Source organism: Microchirus variegatus (genome assembly GCF_963457635.1).
Source record: "Microchirus variegatus genome assembly, chromosome: 3".
NCBI lineage: Eukaryota > Metazoa > Chordata > Actinopteri > Pleuronectiformes > Soleidae > Microchirus > Microchirus variegatus.
In genome coordinates, this window is record NC_139804.1 from 10,771,337 (window position 1) to 10,790,207 (window position 18,871).

The window sequence follows — 18,871 nt, forward strand, 5'->3', positions numbered from 1 at the left end:
AGAAATGATGATGTCCTTGGAGTCCTCCAAGAGACTTCGGGGACAAAGTGAGACGACCTTCTCTGCCTGCCTGGTTTAAGGCACCAGGACGTCCATTTACACCCCTCTAGCCTCATCAGAGTGCAGTCCAATCATTGCCATTGATGCTCTGTGTGGCCAGTGTGCGATTTCTCCTCTAACACACACATACACACACCCACACTATTCAGAGCGCTCAGCATCTGGCAAACGCTTCATTCAACTCCGCTGCCACATCATCCTCTCTATATACACATTAAAATCTCCACATGTGCTGCACACACACACACACACAAAGTACATGGGACATTCTGTGTAGCTCCTGTGCTCCAACATCAGCAGTGCGTCTGTGTCAGTGGCTGCCCCCCCCCCCTCGCCCTGTTGCCCTCAGTTGGAGCTGGCTGCGATGGGTTTCTCCAGCTCCAAGTCCAGAGGAACCAAGCCAAGCTGAAGGTTGCCGTAGCAGCTCTTACAGACGCGGCTGGGCTCAAACAGCTGCTGGCTTGGCACTGGGATCTTCTGGTCACAGCAGTTGGCGCAGAACACGTTACCGCAGTTCCTGCAAGAAGAACGGACAGACCAGTCAGTGCTGGACTCTCACACGCACGCCCACACACACACACTCTTCACACCTAACAAGTGACACATGTCTCCTTTTCAGCTCATGTTTACATGCAAACCAAGGCTCTGTTCTTCATGTGTGGAAAACGGAAAGTGTCCAAGAATGATTTAAACAAAATTAGGCATGTGCATAAATTTAGGCACCACAAAAGACATTTTTTGTGCATCCTCCTTTTGCAGAAATAACTAAACGCTTCCTATAGCTTCCAATTAGAGTCTGGATTCTGGCAGAAGGTATTTTGGACCATTCTTCTTTACAAAACATCTCCAGTTCAGTCAGGTTTGATGGATTCCGAGCATGGACAGTCAAAAATCACACCACAATTGTTCAATAATATTCAGGTCTGGGGACAGAGATGACCATTCCAGAACATTGTATTTGTTCCTCTGCATGAATGCCTTAGTAGATTTTGAACAGTGTTTAGGGTCGTTGTCTTGTTGAAAGATCCAGCCCCGACACAACTTCAGCTTTGTCACTGATTCCTGGACATTGTTCTCCAGAATCTGCTGATTGAGTGGAATCCATGCGACCCTCAACTTTAACAAGATTCCCAGTCCCTGCACTGGCCACACAGCCCCACAGCATGATGGAACCACCACCAAATTTTACTGTAGGTAGCAAGTGTTTTTCTTGGAATGCTGTGTTCGTTTTTGACCATGCATAACGCCCCTTGTTTTGCCCAAATAACTCTACTCTTTTTATTTTTTTGTCAGTCCACAGCACCTTATTCCAATTGTGCTTTAGCATACCTTAAGCGACTCTGTTTGTGGCGGGTGCAGAGAAAAGGCTTTTTCTGCATTACTCTTTCATACAGCATCTCCTTGTGTAAATTGCGCTGAATAGTTGAACGATGCACAGTGACACCATCTGCAGCAAGATGATGTTGTAGGTCTTTGGAGCTGGTCTGTGGGTTGACTGTGACTGTTCTCACCATCCTTACCCTCTGCTTATCTGAGATTTTTCTTGGTCTGCCACTTTGGGCCTTAACTAGAACTGTGCCTGTGGTCTTCACATTCCTCACAATGTTCCTCACAGTTGAAACTGAGAGCTTAAATCTCTGAGATAGCTTTCTGTATCCTTCCCCTAAACCATGATCTTGAACAATCATTGTTTTCAGGTCATTTGAGAATTGTTTTGCACTTACAAATTACCTCCTTAAATACCCTTTCTCATGATTGGATTCACCTGTGTATGGAGGTCAAGGGTCACTGAGGTTACCAAACCAATTTTGAGTTCCAAGAATTAGTGCTAAAGGTATTGAAATCAATAAAATGACAAGGGTGCCTACATTTATGCACATGCCAAATTTTGTTTAAATAATTATTTTATTTCAAAATAAGAGCACACTGAATGTAAAGATTCATGAATCAAATCTGAGTGTTTAAAGATCCTGGTTAAGCCGGATGATTGCTGACTTGGATTAGTGAGCAAACTTTGAAGAACAGCACCCTGATATAAACATGTCTGCCTACAGAATTAACATTGTTTTCTTATACAATATTAGCCGTGTGTTGATAACAATGATCACAGTGACACATGATAAAACATGAAAGACAAGCAGGTTTGAGTGGATCATCCAGAGCTTTGCACTAGAGGTCTTCACAGTTCCACAGTTCCACAGACACTGACACGCAGCCGGATTCAGCTCTGAGTGGCTGCCACCAAACGCTGTTATCAACTCTGATGAGACTGCCTTTTGTCAAAAGACCGTCTGTCTTGGCATAAAACAAATCATTTCCTGTGTGCAACGTGGGAATGTCAGCAGGCGACTTTTTCTAATTGCAAAAGTCTTACTCAGCATTCTGATGATGGTTTGAATCAAATGGATATTTGTTTCTATTTAAACGCTATATATTATACTGCTTTAAATTTGATTTGAAGACATCAAAAAAGATCAAGCCATCAAATCAGTCTTATTATCACTGCCCAAAATGTTACTGGACTTTTAATTTGGCTTTACACAAGTGCAGCAAGTTTCTTGGGACATTTTTACTTTTAATATATAATGCATGATGTCTCTTTTCCACCACAGATGCATTTTACCTCATGATGAAATCTGAGGTAATGTACTGTCAATGTTTGCATTCTCATGCGGTCCCTGCGTGTCTCTCTTTTATGAAACCTATTGATTTGATATTTGGACCCATGAAGACCTCTACTTCACACACTGATCCTGTTTACAATTATAGTCTCCTGTTGAGTTTCACTTAACGTTGGGTTAGCAGAGGTGCTCTTACACTCGGCAGTGCTCAGCCTGTTAAAACACAAGTTACCATCAGAGAACAGGAAGTCAGGTCACACTGGAGGCTTCAGAGACCCATGCTCAGACTCAGCTGTAAGGCCATGCTCACACTCTTACACTTGTATGTACACAGTGCTGGTTTCTAGCTGTCTGTACTCACCCTCAGCAGAACATGAAAAACATGTCATTTAATTCTCTTAGAATTTTCTAGCCGTCTACACCACAAGTGGCATTCAGTACCATGCTACAATGCAGGGGGGTGGTTTGGGGCCGCATGCTGCCAGGGTGTGTGTTGAGGGTGAAGGGAGGTTGGTGATATGGCAGGAGGAGATTTAAGGTTTAGGATGCTTTTTTGTGGGGGGTTTTATAGTTATTATTCAGATTTTTTAGGAGAAATAACAGGGGTGAGAAAGAAATGCATCGTTTTTCCCAGCCAAATCTCAAACGTATCTACCTGCCTCTGCTCTCTCTCAGCCCCAAAATAAAATAGTAGTATTAAAAGCTGGTGTCCTTCTATCGTTTTCCACCTCTAAGTATTGAAAATGGAAGTTATTATTTGATAATCTTTTAATAATTGAATCTTTGCTCTCTGAATCATAATCAAATCAAATTGTGAGGTACCCAGAGATTCCTACTAGGGCTGCAATGATTAATCAATTTTCTAAATGAATCGCCAACTATTTTGAAATCAATTAATTGTTATGTTATGTTGTATGTATTTTGTCGTTTCCTTTTAAATAATTAAAACAAGGTCTCAGATTTTTCAGTTTCTCAAATGTGAATATTTTCTCTTTTTTTGCTCCATGTAGCATTATATTATGTTATATTATATTCAAGCTGAACCATTTTGATTTGTGGACCAACAAGGCATTTGAGAACACCACCATTTCAGAAAATGACCAAAATGTGACATTTCATGTACAAAATGACTAATTGATTTATCGACACCTAAATCAATTATGAAAATAAATGTTAGTTGCAGCCCTAATAACCACCTATAAAATAATCAGACCTTGACCGAACATAGCCGACCCACTGGCAGCATCCTGCTCATAGTCACGGCTAATTAAAAACAGCTGAATGAAAACACAGTAAAGTCAATGTGTCTGAGAAATGAAGAACAATTTCCCTGAGAATTAGCCAAAAACTATAACACATAAAATAAAACCAAATGCAATCATGGCCAGGTGGGATGGGGGGAGGCGAGGTGGGGTAAGGATTAGGGAGAAAGGGATGCAGTGAATCGTGATATCTGGTTACAGAGGTGGAGGGTGGGTGGATTTTGGGAGAGGAGCCGGATCTCACCACAGCTCCTGGACAGTCTCTCTGCCACTGTGGATGAGGAAAGGGGCAGACAATGGATAAGAACTGTCTGGACAGGTGAGACAATTTAAAGGTGCTACATGTAAGAAATGTATTTTATTAAGCAATAAAATTACCATGACATGTAATTGAAAGGATCAAGTTAAATTTAAATACTGGCTTCACTGTTAACAATGGTGCAGCAAGTTTGTACACAATTTAAATTTTCATTTGTGGGTCACAAACACGCACTTTTGATTTGGTGTTTTGGTCTACTTGCTCTTCAACACCCGGGTTACCAGCAGAGTCAACCAAACACAGCAAGCTGCAACTGCACATTGAAAATGTCAAAGAGGCTCACTACCCCTCTCAAAACCATCTCAACCAGAGTAGACACAAAGTAAGGGTCAACAGTGGAGATGAGATAAAATATAGACGGCTGAAAAATGTAGAGGAAGTGTGGATATTTTTGTCCTGGGCAGGGAGACAAAACAAAGAGCTTCAGCCAAGGTTAGCTAAAGCTCTCTCTCTCCCCTCATATTTAACATACATAATGTTATTTCAGCATTTTTATGTCACCTTGTCATCTACTCTCATCATATGGTTACTTAGAGCAGACAGTCTTTCACATTCACTCTCTGCCTGCTGTTAGCTTTGAAATTAAATCAAACGTATATGTGCAAGTGTATGAAAACCGGATGTTACGCCGGTTTGTGCAACTCCTTGCTTTCATGTTTCGAAAACTTTGGCAACCAACACTCTAAAGTGTTTTGAATTGGAGAATCCATTTCAAATGCTTAAAGTTGCCATTACATATATCCCCTTTAAAATACAACACTTTGTAACACAATTCCTATTTAAGATACGTTTTTGTTTTACATTCAGCATTAGATAAAAATGACAAAATCCAAAAAAGTGACACATCTGTAACATTCTACAAATAAAAAGGAACCTACAGATTACTGTTGACATCTGTCTACAGTCCAGACCATGTTGGACATCCAAAACTGCATCTTGCTCAAGTCTCTGATACACAGTGATTTACTTGACCCAACCCAAAAAAACAACAACAATCATATGAGAAAGTGATAACAACAGAGGAAATATCAGCTGCTTATAATAGGAGACAGCAAATCGACCAACTGAAGCACCTTTTGACATCTTGAATTCCATTTAAACTAAATGGACATTGTTCAGTTTACTTGTTTATTCTATAAGCACTATCTAACAAACCTGATGCTGAAGGACACCTTGTGGACAGATGTCGAATTTTTGAAACACCTACTCTAAATGTAAACATGATACAAAACCAACACAAATTAAAATATTTCATCAATAAGGCAACTCCCTGCAAAACAAAAATCCATCAATAGCCTAATTTTAATGTTAGGTCTGCAAGTCAAGTTCCCTCATAATGAGACACATTTAGTGTGCACGTAAAGCTGCCTCAGCTGAACTTATTTTGAACCATGTATCCGAACACAAAGCTTTGCGCTTATTCTCTGTAAGCCTGAACAGGAGAGGAGGAGATGTCACTGATGGTTGTCAAGCCTTTACCTGCAGTGATGCCTTCTTGTGGCGAGCCAGAAGCGGCTCTCACAGCCATAACACTGAGCTGCCAAATGGTCAGGGTACCAGCGAGTGACCTGTAATGTACAGAGTACTGCAGTCAGTGAAGGCAAACTCAAAAAGAAACACAGATTTCCTACGAGAGCTTCGCTCCTTCCCACCATTATAAATGGAGGATCTAGGTTAGTCCAGCTGCTCACCTCAGTGTCCTGCTTGTCCACCTGCTCCCAGCTGGCCTCAGAGAACAGTTCTGTGCTGCAACGTGACAAACAGTTGTGGTCCAGGTTGCACTCAGAGTCTATCATTGAGGTCTACATAGAGGGAGACAGAATGAGCAAATAAGATTCCCTCTGGCAGCAGTTACAAGTTATGTCCCAAAGGTAAAGCTATGCCACATCACATTACTCATGGTAATACAGATATCATTTTTTATGTGATAAGAGATTGTGAAGTTTGATGACCCAGTAGCTTTGCAAAGATAAAGCATTGTAATGGATGCTGCTAAAACTAAAGCTGGAGTGTTAGGGTTTCCACTCCAATATCGAAACCAGTCCAAAAATAGGCAAGAGGCTGCATCCATGAACAAGTACAGGGAGACAAGCTTTTACCCACCTGGGCTGTTAGAAAGAAAATACTCCTCTCAGTTCTTCACTACAAGAATTGTAAACGTACAATAACTCCATACATCTCTGGCACTGAGGCAATATTATATTTAATACCAATTGCTACCAACCAAGAGTAATATATATGTAAATATATACAAACACACACAGTTTAGTTTAGTGTGAAGGGGTTTTAATTACAATCGAGTACAAGTTATTTTTTATTTATTATTTTGAATTATGATTTAAATATTATAAATCACACACCCCTACCCAGGGGTTCATTAATGATCAACCTGTCAACATCTTACCACTTCATCTCCAATATCTCCGTTGATCCTGTGGGAGCCCGTGTGATGCTGATTTTCCAAGCGGCTCCACAGCTCTTGCACCTGCTTCTTCAGAGTCTCCACCTCCATCTGGTGCCCCGCCTCGATCTGCCTTAGCCTCTGCTGGATGGCATCAGTATGCAGTGTCAGGCCGTCATCATCAAGGTGACTGCGAGACGGCTGCTCCGGGCTGATGACGGCCCGGCCAACCAAGGCTTGGCAACATCGATGCTGGGAGCAACTGCCCCGTTGATGAAGGATCAGGGAGTTACAGCTTGCTAGAGACATCTGTCGACTCAGAGGGGCTCGCTCCCCGTTCACTTTGGCCCAGTGAGGCCCTGCGCAGGGCTCGCCGTCAGAGCTGTCGCCATCCCTGCTTAGGTCAGCACTCACTGACTGAGAGGCACTGACTGAGGGTTGCTTGGTGCCCCCGTTTAAAGTTCTGATTAAGCTGAGCTCACCTGCCTCAAACCCTTTCTCTTTCCTGTAACAGGGCGGCTGGCTCATGCCGTCAATGCACGGCTGTCTGATGAGACAAACGGGCGGCTGGGTGGGGGTTTCCAACCTGCCGCAGGCCTCTTCAGTTAAAGTCTCTGTTGAACTCTCCAACAGTGAAGCTCTCTTATAGCTCTCCACCAGCTCCACTGGAGCAGATACATCGTGGTCAGATTCACAGTCAGGACAGGTCACCTCATCCTCACTTGGTTCTTCAGGTGAGCTGTCTATAAAGCCATTATTTAAAGTTCTAAGCGCTGCAGGCTGCTCGAGCTCACCAGAGCCACACTCACTGAGTTCATGTGCAACCTCCTCTTTTACGCAAGATTCCTCAACATCCGGCGTTACAACTTCCTCTGATGCCTGAGTCACCTGAGGTGCCTGTTGATCCTGCTCCTCTGCCTCTTCTGTGGACAGAGGAGACTCACCATCCTCCTGAGCCTCTATCATGCCATTTTCGTGATTGTGACCATTAGCAGAGGCTTCTGTCTGGATCTCAGTCCCGTTGACTTTAGCACACTCATCTTCATCTCCAACATTTGCTACTCTCTCTGACTCTGTGTCAACAGTGTTCATAACTTGAGCAGCAGTGCTTCCCTCCTTCTGATCTCCTCCTACCTCCTCCTTCGTGGCTTCCTGGAGAATGTTCTCCATTTGGCCTTCGGCCACACCCACTGCCACAGAGAGCTCAGCCTCCTCCGCTTCCTCTCCTGTGGCTGCAGGCCTCTCGTAGGCTGCCTGTTCAAGGTCAGCACGTGACCCCTGCAGGTATGGGCTGTCTTCCAGCTCTGAGTCCACACCGTCTGGGTATGGCTCCATTGCATTAGACAGCACCTCCTCATCCTGATTGCCCCCTCCCTCAGGCCCTGCTGCCATATTGAGCTCAAGAGAGCGCCGGTGGTCCTGCCACTTCTCATTGAGGTTCGGGTCACTCGAACGGCGGTTGGGAGCCATGGTGCTTCCTAGCTCACATGCACTGGGTAAGTTGTCAAAGGAGCGAGTCTTAGTACATCTGAAGAAAAAAAACAAGAATTACACACAGGGCCAGTATTTTATTTTACACAACAACAGCTCAATGTGTTGTGATCACCACAACTCCTTTAGAAAATGTTTGTTTAGCAAAAAAATCACATGCTGGCCTCATCAAAACAAGAAAAGCAGCAGAAACATTAACAGGTCAATTCTCAGGTAAAGTCTCTTTAACTCTGCAAGCACTCAAACAATGTCATCATTAATATTAAGCAACTTCCTGTTGTTCTTCCACCATGGTAAAGCTGTCATGAGGCATGAGAAAAGTTAGAGCATAAAACAGGACTCACCTGCCCAGTGGTGCATCCTCCGGGTTGGCACCAGGTACGGGGTAGGGGGCGCAAGAGTCATCTGAGGGGGTGGTGGGGGAGGAGCTGGGTAGATAGACTGCTGTCCACAGCATCAGGTTGCGCACATGGCACACTGGGTGGAGAACCTGCAACAACAAATAGATTATGGATGAATGAGCAAGATTTGACAAGTATATCTGAATGCACTTGAGGCAGAATGGTTTTCTTGGTGAGTCAACAACACTTCATAGCCCTGACCACACACAGAAATTCAAAGACAAAATCAGCACTAACCACAAAATGCAACTCCACTCTAGAAGGCAAGAGACTTCTAAATTAGGCTTCAGACCACAACAATTAAAAATAAATCTAAAAAGACATTATGAAATACACTATGTTCTGAAGTTCATTTGTCCTAAAATGTATTTTGAAGACTTGGGAAAATCCTGAAGTAAGAGGGCTGGACTTCATTTGTTCTCAATTATTTCCACTGACACATTTTATTTCATACTTTGCCAAGCTGGACTTCACTCAGCTTTGTACAAAAACCCTTTTTTTCAACATGGTTCAGAAACAATGAACGTACAGTCTCAGAATGTGAGGAGTAAAGCATATTCCTCAGTGTGCGGTTGGCCGGTCTCAGCAGTGACCAGACAGAGCAGGTCCTCTCCTGAACATGGCGATCCTTCCTCTCCTTGCCACTGTTGCACTGGAATGTGCCAAACAGGCAGGAGTAGGTGTGCTGTACCAGCTTCACCTGCATTCACACACACAAACAAACATGTAAAGACTTGTATAGATACCACAGGTATGATAATAACAACAGAAATGACAGGAGGTTCCTTGTTGAGTCATGAATACATCCAAACTGCACATTAGTGTCTCACAACCGGAAAATCAGCATGACCACACTCAAATGAGAGGCATTACAACATAGATGAAAACATTCTGCAGTGTCCAATCTCAGGGCCTGATTTACCAAGATTCCAAATAGAGAGCGCTTAATTGCGTGCGCGAGCATAAAGACTGCGGGTGACCTACTAAGATTGCGACCTCAATTGACTACAGGCGCAGAAGTAGTTAAGACCGCCCTATTTAAATGAGGATTTTGCGCTAGTCAAGGGTTGTCAACATAGAGAAAGAGCAGACTCAACAGAAGCGCAGAATGAAATTGGAAGCCACTGAACAGAAAGTACAGCTGACGTTCTGCGATGAGCAGATAACTGAGATCGAGGGATATGACATCCTTGTTCCCCGGGTACAAAAAGTATTTTTGTTTATGGATTTCTCAGAGGATATGTGTGTACCGCAGCCATGTGTGTACCGCAGCCATGTATGTACCGCAGCCATGTGTGTACCGCAGCCATGTGTGCGCACCGCTGTGCCAGTAAAGACCTGCCTTTCAAACATGCTAAATATAGACGCAAAAATAAGCACTGCAAACAGTTTCAGGTTTGATAAATCACTTTGGCCGTGCTAAAATAACATATTTAAATTATGTCCTCCCATCACACGCAAAATTGCGTGTAAACGCCCCACATTGCATATGCATTAAGGCAAGAACGCTAAATGGGTTGCGAGTGCTATTTTGCCCGTCTGAGGGACGCACTCCTTGTTGCACCCTGTTAGTAGATCAGCATCAACGCATATATGAGTGTGCAATCCAGTATGTGCACGTTTTTGCACGCGCAAAGCTTTAGTAAATCAGGCCCTCAGAATCTGAAATCTGAAAAAATTACTTCACAAATGTGGTGTTTGATTTCCACTTGTGCTCACCAGAAAGGCCTCATTAAACTCAAAGGAGCATGGAAACTGCCTCTGCAGCTGATGCACACAGTCCAGCCACTGCAGGAAGACAGGGCAGCGCTCATTCAGATCCTCCGAGTTTTCCCCGTGGCCACATCGGTCTGCAAACTTGTGGCCAAAGTCCAGCCATTCAGTCTCCACCAAAACTTGGAAACCCTGCAGAAATATCAAAACAACTGTCAAATGTAAACAGATCAAGTTTTTCTACTTTAAATTGTTGTCCTAGCTACACAGCAAATGTCAGATTTATTAAATAACAACAATGCAGACTACTATTCATGGTTTTAACACGAATGTGCCCCAAAATACAAACATTTAAAAATTGCTAGGGAGTCCTGGTCCTACCTCAATGGTGCGGTAATAGGGGTCCAGAAGCAATTTGGACAAAGCAACGATCTGAGGTGTGCGGTCCCAACCATCGGAGCAGTGCACCAGGACAGGCCTGTGGTCTCGATCCACGGCGTTGACTGCAAGCAGCGCTGCCTTCAGCAGCAAGGACAGATGCTGCAGCCACTTGGTACCCTCCAGTGCAGAAAGCCAGCTGCACGCATAGACACAGCAGCAAAGCAAAAGAAAATAAAAATCTGATGATCCTATATGTCTCTGATACTTTGTCACACATGGGCATCCTACAGTGCCAGGATCAGATATGTCTTACAGTTCCTACACATTTTCCATTTCAAAATTCCATAATTTTCCAGACTCAAATTCCAAGACTTCTCAGAGGATTTTTCAGTCAATATTAAACATCTGAATACCATTTTTTAGATGCTTATTAGGTAAATAAATGGTTTTAAAATCCTTCACTAATTTTTCATGAAGCCAGCCCTCGATCCATGACACTGATGCTGCCGACAATAGGTGGCTGGCTTGATGACACGTATGGAAAAATAATAAATAAATGAGAATCAGTCAGTAACAGTAACCATGGTAAGTCAACACCATTCTACAGCCAGCTTGATTAGTTTCATATCATCTACGGGTAGGCTACGTTGCATTAGTAGCTTGTTTTGATTTGTATATATTAATATATTTAATTTTAGAAAGTGAGATAATAGTCTGGAAACAACACTAACATTTTTCCATACTTTTTTCCCTTTTCCCATACTTAACCAGGCCTGTAAATTACTCAAATTAAATTCCATACTTTTCCATGCTGCATCGGAACTCTGGTCTTAAGGACCAGCTTTGCTTCATCCATGATGTCCTCAAAGGAAAAACACTGACCCCCAGAAATGAATACAAGCAGCATTATGAACATGCATGCTGCCACTGGGGCACAGTAGAATGGCCAGATACTGACCATGCTGGATTTAAGATGAGATCATGCTCAGTATCTATAGAGCAGTATATTATATAGTGGATAGTGGAGACTGAAAATAAATTTCTATTTTTTTACTGCTGCCTCTTCAGATTAAAAGTGTTAAACTGACTAAACATAGCAGGTTTTTTCTTTTACTTTACAATGTAGTCACAGGGAATGCAATGAATAAGTGTCTTTCTTTTCACCTCAGATGTGGATGCTTTGTTAGGGAGGGTGCTTATATTGTGGAGCTGGCTGTGTTTTGTATCATAAATGCTGTGCACAATACTTCAATTAATAAATTATAACAGCACATGGACAGGAATTGTATGACCTATGAAAGCACAAGGTTCTGAGTCCATTTTTATTTGCTCTCCTCTTCTGATCACTTGAATCCTCTTAAGCCAGCACAGAACGTTTCAATAACATATTATTGTGGCAACCAGTGTTGGGGGTGTAACGAGTTACAAAGTAACAGATTACAGTAACGATATTACATTTTTTGGGTAACGAAAAAAAAGGAAAGTAACGTGTTACACTAAAAATAGTGTTACCTGTTTGGGTAACGGCATGGGTTACGTGTTCTGCGTTGCCTGTGTGTTAAGTTCTGATCTGTTTAAATGATGTGTGCATGGGTGTTGCTTGTGTGTGTGTGCTTGCCTGGGCACTGTTGTCATGGGAGATCTATTTGAGTGACATAGCTGCTGGTGCGAAGGAGAAAAATGGAGATACATATGGAGACGCCGGAGAATAGGCTTTTAGCCAGCAGGGCGTACACCCTACTTTTAGGCAGGACATCCTAAAAACACCCTATTTTTTCCTCCCGTTTCCCTCGGTAACCACCGAAACGTTGCTGTGATGACGCATGCAAAAACCACAGCCAACACGTGCCTGTCTTTACCCGCTTAGAGTCTGTCCAAGATCAGTTTGGAACACCAAAAAAATTATTCCAACAAGATGTGCTACAGCACCTATTAAATGCTTGAAAGTCTCTTTGCGCAAAAATGAAACTTGGCTGCAAACAGCGCAGATTATGAACTCCCTGCGACAGAACTCTCTACTCTACCCTGTGGAGCAGTTAACTAAAGAGATCAGCTCATCTGATGCATCTGTTATTCCCTTAATTACAGCGCTAAAGGTCTACACAAAGATTGAGACCACGGAGTGAAAACAATGAAAAAGTGCACTCTTGAGAATCTGTCAACACGTTTTACTAAGATCTACTCGGATCCCCTGTATTTCATTGCGACTGTACTCGATCCTCGTCATAAAGATCATTATATATGTGGGGATATAACTGCGCATGGAGAAATTATCCAGTCTGCGTTGGATCATACGGTTTTACATGCCATTATGTATACATTATACAATAAACACTATGTGGGCAGGCTAAGTGATGTTTGTCCATATATACATGGTATATTAAGAAACGGGAATGTAAAGTAATAAGTAGTGAAATTACTTTTCAAATACAGTAACTAGTAAAGTAATCTCATTACAATTTACAGAGATGACTAGTAACTAATTAGTAATTAGAGTAACTACCCCAAAACCGGTGGCAACGAGGGAGAGCAGATAGAGAAAGGGATCCTCCATTTGGGGTTGGGCCAGACTTTTTAAATCAGGCACAAATGTATGGCCAAGGCCAAAACACAGCTGTGATTACCAGTTACCCACAATTATAACAGCAAAGCTTTGGATTTTATAATTTGAGCCAGCAAGGCTGTGGATTAATGACAAGGGGAAATTAGAGGCACTGCAGAAGTCATAGAAGACAAAACATACTTGGCTGGATCAGGCATCTGGGTGCAGAGGAAACGTAGAGACTGGAAACTCTTGCGGATAGAGTGGATGTTGGCCATGCCCATAAACACCACCTCACAGTTGGGATAGTACTCTGGGAAGGAAGGAAGGAAGGAAGGAACAGGAAGAAAGCATTATTAGAGCAGCAGTATTAGAAGTAAAGTGTTAGAAAAGCATTTTAATATTATTTTTGTTGTACTTTTTACTATATTTTGTTGTACTTTTTATTATTTATGTTGAGTGGAAACTGGATGCTGCTAAATTTCATCGTACACTGCAATGACAAAACTTCCGATTCTGATTAGCACAAAAAAATCCATTTGTAACAGAGAAGCTGAATTTACGTTACACTCATACATACTACTACATTTTATATGGAAATGGAATTTTCAAAATGCAAGATATGCACCATTGCAAGAATTTCAGCTATGAGAAGTAATCTGCATCCAAATCAGTGAGAATGGGAAAATGCAAACCTGTGCATTTTTGGACTGATGCGGACAATTCATGTTCTGTCACCTTAAAGAATTAAATGGTGTGCTCAAGCTACAATAGTAGCTTGACTTAACTGTGCATGGTAATGTACCGTGTGTCCTAATTCCATCTGTAATCTGATACTGCGCTGAGAGCACCTACCAGGGCATTCACAGCCTCCCCCCTTGGCCCTGTTCGCTACAGCAGCAGCATAGGACCTGGCATCCAGGATAAGTAACTTGTGGGCCTGGATGACCAGCGTCTCCACCTCTGAGCTGTTGGTCATGGAAGATTCTAATAGACACACAAAAAACAAACAGAAAAGGTTAAAATCATTTCAACTGAAATGAGTGCTGAAGGCTTTGGCAGAGATCTTTATCATGACCAAAGAAAAATGTAAACAAACCATTGTACCTAGACTCAATCATCACAATCTGTCAGAGGTTACCGTGATCGGAGTGAACTCAATGCCTCAGACAAGCTATGACATGCCAGATTACACAACACTGTCTGCTGCAGTTGCATGCAGATAGCAAGACCTTTGCATGGAAATACTGTGCGAGTGTCAAGTTAGGTGTGTGCTCAGCTGGAGGTGTGAGTGAAAGTGGACACATTATATCAAATTGAGGGTGACTGAGGCTGATTGAGTGTGAACTCACCAAAGTCGGTGTCAGGCAGGTCTGAGCCGTTGGTGTAGGAGCCGTTGGGGATGTGTTTGCGGGAGTTGCTGTCCATAGCACAGGACTTGGCAATGGACTGGACAAGATGTTCGTCATCTGCGTTCCTCCAGCCCCACCAGCTAACCTCGGGCTGACCACAGCGGGCAATCACAGCGCCTGTGCTGAGGTGCCTGTGTGACAAACAAATTAACTTTGTTTTGGACAATCAGGATTGTTATGGACCAGTGTGACTGGTGATTGAAATGTGTCTTTTTCACAAATTACAATGGCAATTATATGGATAATAGAAATTGGAAAAGTTAAAAAAGCTGTCATCACTGACTTCACTACTTTTACAATCACCAAAACAAAAATTTTCTGTAAAGCACAGAATTTAGATTCAAGTGACTGCCCTGCTCTATAAAAAAATAAAATAGAAATAAAAAAGTAATGAGCTTTGCTTCGGGCACTGGGAGCAGAGAGGCGAACAACTTATCGGGACGTTTGACGTATGACGCAAGTATGTTTGGGCTAGCCCCAAGATGCTTATTGAAAATGCACTGGAGAGTAATTTTTCCGAACAAAATAAGTTGAGAGTCATTAGGAGAGTGCTGGGGTGATTCTCCACGTCAATCAAATCACCCCAAAAGAGGCGACCATTCAAAACATGACTTGAATCTGACAATTCTGATTGGACAATGACAGATAATATGTCTAGAACACTGATAATAACTACTTTTGCTGGCAGACACGACTGATGGATTAGTACTAAGGATCTTTGGAATTGGTTAGGAAAAGAAATTCTCTTTCTACTCCTAGTTGGTAGGGCGTCGCCCATATCGTCCCGATACACTGTCCGCCCATGATTAAAGGGGAACTCCATCCGGCTTTTGAAGCTGACTCCACCCAATATCGGATTTTGAAAATCTTCAAAAAGTGGGCAGGGAGTTATCAGTGAGTGGGGATGGGAAGGAGGGGTGAGTGAGCACCGCTGAGAGCGTGATCATCGAGTGACAGTAAGCACAAACACAGTGGCAGCTTAGAGCTGCATTCTGCGCGAGACACACGCATTTCAATAAGTTCACACACTCACACGCCACACATGACATTTAAAAAAAAAAAAACGTATTTCTTCGATTCATAGAATATAAATTTATGTGCGGTCACCGCAAAGTCACCGCACATAAATTTGTAATCTATGAATTGAAGACACAAAGGCAGTTTACTCTGCATATTTCATTCAAACAGCTGTCTTGAATTAGCGACCGATCAGCCAATCAGAAAATAGTATTCACTGTTGCTGGGCAGCCTGCATTCACACGGCTACACAGCTGGAGTACAGAGACAATGTTTGTTTGGGGGTTCTTGCACAGAAATACTCTGTAAATGTTATAAACAACAAACAGAGCAGTTTGGCCGATCGAATAAACAGGAGCATGCTGTGTTCCTGAGGACTCTTTCTGTGATGTAGTAAAGTGAAATACAATGTGGTGTCAACACGGGAGCTTTTATTCTGAAAAGTCAAACCGGATGTTTTATTTTCGTACTTCCTCTCCCACTCGTGCTGAATTTCGCTGAATTTATGCACAGAATTTACGTAATTGAAATTCTATCCATAGAACCACTATTATAAGATATTAGAAAAAAGGGTTTTGAATGATTTCGCAAACAATAAAGCCAAGCAGCACATAATCATGTTCTTCATCTGTGTATGGCGGTAACGTGTTATGTTGGTGGATTGAGGAGCACAGGGAGAAACAAACACACCAACCTATAAACCACAGCAGGAAACCTCTTCCAGGAGCGGAAGGCCGCCACATTTTCCAACTCCTTGTCAGTGATCCATGCTGGCACCAGGAGCTGCTGGGGATAGCTGGGGCAAAGTCTGGCAGAGCATAGAGAAAAATAGAGCAATGGCTAAACAAAGAGAGAGAAAAAGTGGAAACAGGTGTCTATGGACACCTAATCTCAGTCATGGTCCTTTTCTGCCCAGGGTGCAGCATCAGTGGCGTACAATAACACAACCTCCAACTGTCTTACACACAAAAACACATACACTGCACTGTGATGTCAGCCAATGAAAGCAAAGCTGAGAGTGATGGAAATCAACACAGCAGGTTTTGTATCCTGCATGAGAAGCTGTTTTTACCTGAACTTGCTGTTAATGTCAGATATTCTCCAGGCGTTTTGAGTGTCAAAGCCCATCCTCTCCACCTCATTCTTGAACCAGGAGGTCACATGTTCGCCTAGAGAGAGAGCAGAGATGTTTGATAAGATGAGAGGAGTGCAATGATAAGGTTCTGCTGGAGTAACATGGGGACATGTGAAAGTAGGTTACCTGGCCGGCACAGCTCACCGTGCTGCTCCTTCTCACCGGCATACACATCCATGCACCAGGCATGAAAGGCAAAGGAGAAGAGGTCCTCCAGGCGAGAGGGAGGACGTACTGCGACATTCAGGCGTTTAAGCCATTCCTGACACTGTTCAAATGTGGAGAACTGACACCTGGAAATGCAACAAGGGAATGCAAAGGCCTGTGTTACCTTTATCAGGTTACAAAGTATGATAAGGTTGCAAGAGTGGTGCTTAAAACGTGCCTTTCAATAAAGATATGTACAACACACATAAGTTGAAAGCACATTTCCCCACCAAAGAGTAAATAACTGCCTGTGTTAGCTCGATAAATGGCAGCTGTATACTCTTGACAGTAGTCACATCAAAGATAACTTTCCATCCAACAGGATGCTCAAAAAACTGACTTGGCTAAAAGGGTGTTAATCATGAATGTGGTCATTAGAGAAACTCTTGCAATTTAACAGCTATGTGTTTTTCAACATGTTTGTGTCTCCTAAAAGTGTGTGTGTATGGCAGTGAATACAGTCAGAGAAAATGTGGCAGAAAGTTTACTCCAAGTGACACAAATGGAGTATTCTACAAACTGAACTGGTAAACAGTTTTGTTCAGGAAGCAGCACAGCATTCAAATCAAACAAATTTGTTTCTCTGTGCCGCCATATTTAAATCTTATACATCATTCCAACTGGTCAAAATCCTGTTAAATCCAGGGTTTAAATAAATTTTTGACCATTACTAACATGTTTAACTTAGCAGAGTTTTAAATCAGCTTCATCTTCGAATGGCATCAGTGTGTATTTTTGTTACTAGCACATTGTGTGATCACATTTCACACACAGGTGAAAATCAGCCCATCCACTGGCAATGGTGATAATTGGCTTTTTTCCAGTTGAGTTTCAGAAATCGCAGGTATTATACCATCTTTTCTTGTAGTGTGAAAGAAACTTTAGCAACTGCTCTCCGGACAGCCGTGAGAATAGTTAGATTATTATTATTTATTTTTTTAAAGGGTGGGACCTACCTCACCACTTTGCAGTCCTTACAGGTGACATGGAGCTGGAACATATCCCGACACTCCACACTCTCTATAAGCTGAAGAGGGACCTGCAAAGTAAAAGAGAGGAAACATCAACTCTACAGATACATTGAATATAAGGTGTTTTAAAAAAGTGTTACAGTTACCTTGCATTTACCTCACAACAGTAAAGCTGCAGCTATAGGAAATATTACTTGCCCCTTTAATTTGAAAAGTGAGGTTGTGTTTTTAGTATGGACAAGCATAAACCAAGACACCAAAGTCCATGTCCAGATTAAGATTTAATAGTCAGGAGGAAGGAATCATAATGTTGTTAGCATTATTAACAATAACAATTAATTGTCCGTCTAAAGCCGGATTTCCACCGGGCACGTTACGGCAGCGGAATGTCAGTGGCGCGGTTTTCCACCGCCCTCTGCTCTGGATGTTACGGCAGCGCAACGGTGCCTTGGGAGCCAGCGGTATATTCACGGAAGATGATGTGATAATCGAGATAGACTGTGTATAAAGTAAACAACAACAACACAGCTTCTTTCATTCTCCGACGTGGAAGAACTGTTGATATGGCCATCTAAAAAGGATCTGTTGTGTCATAAATTATTTTGTGTTGTTCCACTACAGTCAATCAGTCTCTCATCGTCCATCGTGCCGACTCTTCGAGCCCCTCTGATGAATTGACTGTTGACCTGGTAGCACCGGTTATGACGTAATGTTGAGGTGAAGTTGTGGTAGGCTATGTGACCTGCTTGTTTTTTATTTTGAAAGAGGGGCGGGAGTGTTTTACATTGATTCTGTGTTGGACTTGCTGTCTGATGCAATCTGCTCTGTTGAGTTTGCCATGATTTAGCAACGGCTACAGCAAAAATAGAACTGCTACCTATCGATAGCGCTGCGGTGCAGCGAGCCGCTTCTGGGCGGGTGCTGAGACATGCCACAGC

At 42.6% G+C, this 18,871-nt stretch overlaps 1 protein-coding gene across 3 annotated transcripts in view; it reads right to left on the minus strand.

Annotated features, from left to right (window-relative positions):
- Nucleotides 1-359: 359 nt before the first annotated feature.
- Nucleotides 360-18,871, minus strand: part of mtmr3 (myotubularin related protein 3) — a 45,836-nt gene continuing 27,324 nt past the window's right edge. For 2 of the 3 annotated variants that reach the window (XM_083886178.1, XM_083886177.1), the window contains 16 exons: nucleotides 17,919-18,001; nucleotides 16,882-17,048; nucleotides 16,693-16,789; nucleotides 16,315-16,428; nucleotides 14,544-14,734; nucleotides 14,047-14,178; nucleotides 13,393-13,504; nucleotides 10,650-10,845; nucleotides 10,275-10,460; nucleotides 9,085-9,255; nucleotides 8,499-8,644; nucleotides 6,667-8,191; nucleotides 5,954-6,064; nucleotides 5,742-5,830; nucleotides 4,188-4,214; nucleotides 360-577 (listed from right to left, as the gene is read on the minus strand). In XM_083886178.1, coding sequence (XP_083742304.1) covers nucleotides 406-577; nucleotides 4,188-4,214; nucleotides 5,742-5,830; nucleotides 5,954-6,064; nucleotides 6,667-8,191; nucleotides 8,499-8,644; nucleotides 9,085-9,255; nucleotides 10,275-10,460; nucleotides 10,650-10,845; nucleotides 13,393-13,504; nucleotides 14,047-14,178; nucleotides 14,544-14,734; nucleotides 16,315-16,428; nucleotides 16,693-16,789; nucleotides 16,882-17,048; nucleotides 17,919-18,001 — 3,519 coding nt within the window. In that variant the 3' untranslated portion in view covers nucleotides 360-405. The remainder of the gene's footprint in view (nucleotides 578-4,187; nucleotides 4,215-5,741; nucleotides 5,831-5,953; nucleotides 6,065-6,666; nucleotides 8,192-8,498; nucleotides 8,645-9,084; nucleotides 9,256-10,274; nucleotides 10,461-10,649; nucleotides 10,846-13,392; nucleotides 13,505-14,046; nucleotides 14,179-14,543; nucleotides 14,735-16,314; nucleotides 16,429-16,692; nucleotides 16,790-16,881; nucleotides 17,049-17,918; nucleotides 18,002-18,871) is intronic. The other variant, XM_083886179.1, reaches the window with a different exon arrangement.